The following is a 3844-nucleotide window of genomic DNA, read 5'->3' on the forward strand; positions in this document are numbered from 1 at the left end:
TAGATGTGACCGGCTACTGTTTATTGCTGGAAGAAGCAAAACATTTGATTAAAATATCAGATAGAAGAATGATAAGAATTGAATAAAAAAACACCCTTTAAAAATGAAACCAGAAACTTTAGTTATGAAAATAATAGAAGCTATGGAAACGAATTCGCCGACTCTAATAACTTACAACGGTAAAAAAGTGCATATAACCCAAAAGATTATCGATAAATACAAACATTGCAAAGTCAGAGACGATATAGACTTGGAAAGAATTGATGAGAATTTAACTAAAAAAGGTGGATTTTTACCTTTCTTACCTTTAATCTTTGCTGGTTTAACTGCAGCTGGTGCAGCTACTGGAGGAATATCTGCCGCAGTCAAAGCTGCCAACGCAAATAAAGCAGCTGCAGTAAAAGAAGCTGAAGAACATAGACAAAATTTGGCAATGGAAAGAGAAGCACGAGGAGGTTCGGGAATAGGAGATATATTAGGGACGGTTAAAGAATTCGGACAAAGATTTGGCGAAGAAACCAAGAAAACCGTTAAAGAGGGATTAAGCAAATTAATAGATAAAATCGACACCGGAGAAATGAAGGTCAAACACAAGGGTGACGCCATATTTTTTAAAAACATACGTTCGGGCGAGGGAATCTTCCTTTCAAAGTATAAAGGCAACGGGGTGATTTTTGGTACGAAAATGTAATAAATAAAAATGGGCAAAAAATTTAATCATTCAGAAATATTTCCTAATAACCCAATGCTCATGTGTATATGCGGTAGTTCAGGTTCTGGGAAAACTCATCTCACTTTTAACATGTTGACAACACCAAACCTTTTAGATTTCGATTCTCTGTATATCTACACAACAACACCAGAGCAATCGTATTATCAATTCCTCAAAGCTTTGGAATATTTACCAAAGAAAGATGTTCAAGACATATTTCAATATTACGAAGAAAACGAAGAAGAGGTGGAAATAAAAGATATCATAGAAAACTTCATTAAATCAAAGAATCCATCTTTCAATCCAACGGATATAAAAGTTTTTCTTACGAAAAATGTTAATGATCTAGACTTGTCTAATATTGATAGCAATCGCAAGAACTTAATATTGTTTGACGACTGCGTAGCGCAGAGAAATCAAACTGTTCAACAAGAATTCTTCACCAAAGGAAGACATCACAACTGTCACTGCATATACCAATCCCAATCTTTTTACGGGATGGATTCTATGTTCATTAGAAAAAATGCAAATTGTTTTTTATTATTTGAATTAAACGATAAAGATTTATCTCAAATCATTCAGGCTATAAATCACGGAATGGATAGAGATACATTTAAAAAGGTTTGTAAAGCTCAATGGAGAAACCCAGATGATCATGGATATGTATTTGTAAATACTAGAAAACCTGCGGGAGAAAGAGTTATGATCGATATATGATCGATATTTTATTTTTTTAAAAATGACGGATTGGAATAATTTTTTAAAAAGAAATAGAGAATATATCAAAGCTAAGAATAAAAAAGACCCAAGTTGAAAATAACAGATTACAACAACTCGGATTAACGGAAAATCTACAGACTCTATTTCAACCCATATTAAAATCTCAAGAGGATATTAAAAAGAAATTAGCTTTAGAACCCACACCTCATATAGAACCCAAACCGATTGAATATAATGGTATTATAATGACCCAGATTTACCAAAGAGCATTTCACCAATCGTTGATAATCAAGGTTTATTGTTTAATGGATTTAGAATAATATTTAGTCCAAATTCCCCTTTATTCAAAATCGACACAAAAGACTTTATATTTACATTAACGAAAGGATTAATAGATTTAATGAATGGCGAGGATGTTGAAATCGCCGATTTACAAGGATTTAGTTGCATACTCAAAATTTCTACATGCGATCAGAAAGTCAGGACCCGAAACAAAAAGATTGAAAACAGTTGAAACATATTTAAATAAAGTTATTCCTGATGAAGAGAAATCAGACGATTATGCAGAAGATTATCCACCAATCATACAAGAAATAGACGAATTCGATGATATGGTGGCATCTGGTCAAGGTATAACGTTTTTATCCGACGACAATAAAGAATTGCTTAATAGATTAGAAATAATATTAGCGGCCATGAAGGAAGGTCATCGATCGGACAGACAATACAACGAAGTCAATGCCACATTAAAACGACTTTTGGAGAAAGAAATCATCACTAAAAAAGACTATATAAACGTCATTAAAAATGTCCAATAAAGAACAATTGTTCGTTATCACCTCGAATAAACCAGACATCAAATTGTCTCTAGACTACGAGTATGAACTCGATCGCAATAAACAGTACGAACTGGGATTAAAGTATTTCTCCGTTTACAATTCCATTAGAAACATCAACGAAAAAAACAATCAACTAAAAATATCGACGGATAACGGAGTTACGTTCGAAACCATAAGCTTACTACCGGGGAGCTACGAATACGTAGCCATCAACGATTACCTATCCGAATACACAGGAAGCGTGAACGGCAAAAACAATATCGAATTCGAAGGTAATTTGAATCTGAACAAAATAAAACTGATCTTGAGAAATAACAGTCAAGTCGATTTCAACGTAGAAAATTCGTTGAATGCGTTACTGGGGTTCGATAAACGAATATACGCGCAATCGACATTGGCGCCGCACAAGGCCAACATCGAGAACGACATCGACGTGATCAACATTCACTGTAATTTGATCAACGGTGGATTTTTCAACAAGCACAAACGCCAAATCATATACAGCATACCGACTTTTACGTTGCCGATCGGATACAGAATTATAGAGAAACCGTTTCAAACGACCTATTTACCAGTCAATTCTTTCATGATCAAAGATATAAATCTGGAAATCAAAGACGGTAAAAACAGGTTCATAGACTTTGGCAACGAAGAAATTGTCATTCAACTTCATTTAAAACAATCTTCATTCATCTTCTTGATTAGAAAGATAATCGAAATCATCAAATTCATAGTTTTCGTCAAAACTATACTCATCTTTGTCGTTGTAAGGATACATAATTCCTTCACTGTTTGGTGGTTTTCTTGTAACATTATTCAAATAACTTCTAAAAACTTTAGTTTGTTTATCATTTGGAATAACTACTCCATTGGTGAAACTTTTTTCCCACGGTTTATTAAATTCGTTCGACACATCATGTCCGCTTGCTAACTGAACGTAATCTTCTACACTTATCTTATCATTAGAATAACCTTTAAACGTTTTCTTTTCTTTTAAAACACCATCAGAAGTCAAAACGATGTTGTATTTGACTTTTGGTGCTAAATATAAACCAAATATAATTCCACCGTCACTGTAATCGTTTTTACCTTTGCAATAGTCTTTTTCGGAGACCAAACCAGCTCTGTTTAGTTTTTTCCAATTTTTGGATGAAATGTACAAACTATCGGTGTCGGTATAGTATATTTCGGGTTTATAAAATCCATTTATGACGTGAATGAAATTGTTCATTATTTTTTTACTGTGAGATAAAACGAATGATCCCAAATGACTAGGTGTTAGTCGTGTAGATTTACTGTATTCAGTAGTAATCTCTTTTTCTTCAATTTCCGTTTCAACAATATATTGAGTATCATTAATTTTCTCATAGGTTTTAACGCGTGAATCAAAGTTGGCCTGTAAAGTTGCTTCATTCCATAAATGTCTAGTTGTGAATATATCTTTCTGAATTGATTTACCATACAAGGAATTACCTAATAATTTCATGCAATTACTACCCACGATATTACCTTCTCGTTTATATTTATTTCTTAAATCTCTCAAAATTAAAATATATCTCTATAGGGTGGAGTT

At 33.2% G+C, this 3844-nt stretch overlaps 2 protein-coding genes across 2 annotated transcripts in view; one reads left to right on the top strand and one right to left on the bottom strand.

Moving 5' to 3' along the window:
* Window positions 1-700: 700 nt before the first annotated feature.
* Window positions 701-1429, top strand: LOTGIDRAFT_120277 (hypothetical protein; the record flags this gene model as incomplete). The annotated part of the gene is made up of 1 exon (XM_009058156.1): window positions 701-1429. One exon carries the CDS (start codon window positions 701-703, stop codon window positions 1427-1429), a length of 729 nt encoding a protein of 242 aa, XP_009056404.1.
* A 1527-nt stretch (window positions 1430-2956) lies between these two features.
* The window catches only part of LOTGIDRAFT_162190 (hypothetical protein), a gene marked incomplete at both ends in the record, with an annotated part of 2913 nt that continues 2025 nt past the window's right edge, over window positions 2957-3844 (bottom strand). The window contains one exon of the mRNA XM_009058157.1: window positions 2957-3809. Coding sequence (XP_009056405.1) covers window positions 2957-3809 — 853 coding nt within the window. The remainder of the gene's footprint in view (window positions 3810-3844) is intronic.

Source organism: Lottia gigantea, assembly GCF_000327385.1.
Source record: "Lottia gigantea unplaced genomic scaffold LOTGIsca_33, whole genome shotgun sequence".
Classification (NCBI taxonomy): Eukaryota; Metazoa; Mollusca; class Gastropoda; family Lottiidae; genus Lottia; species Lottia gigantea.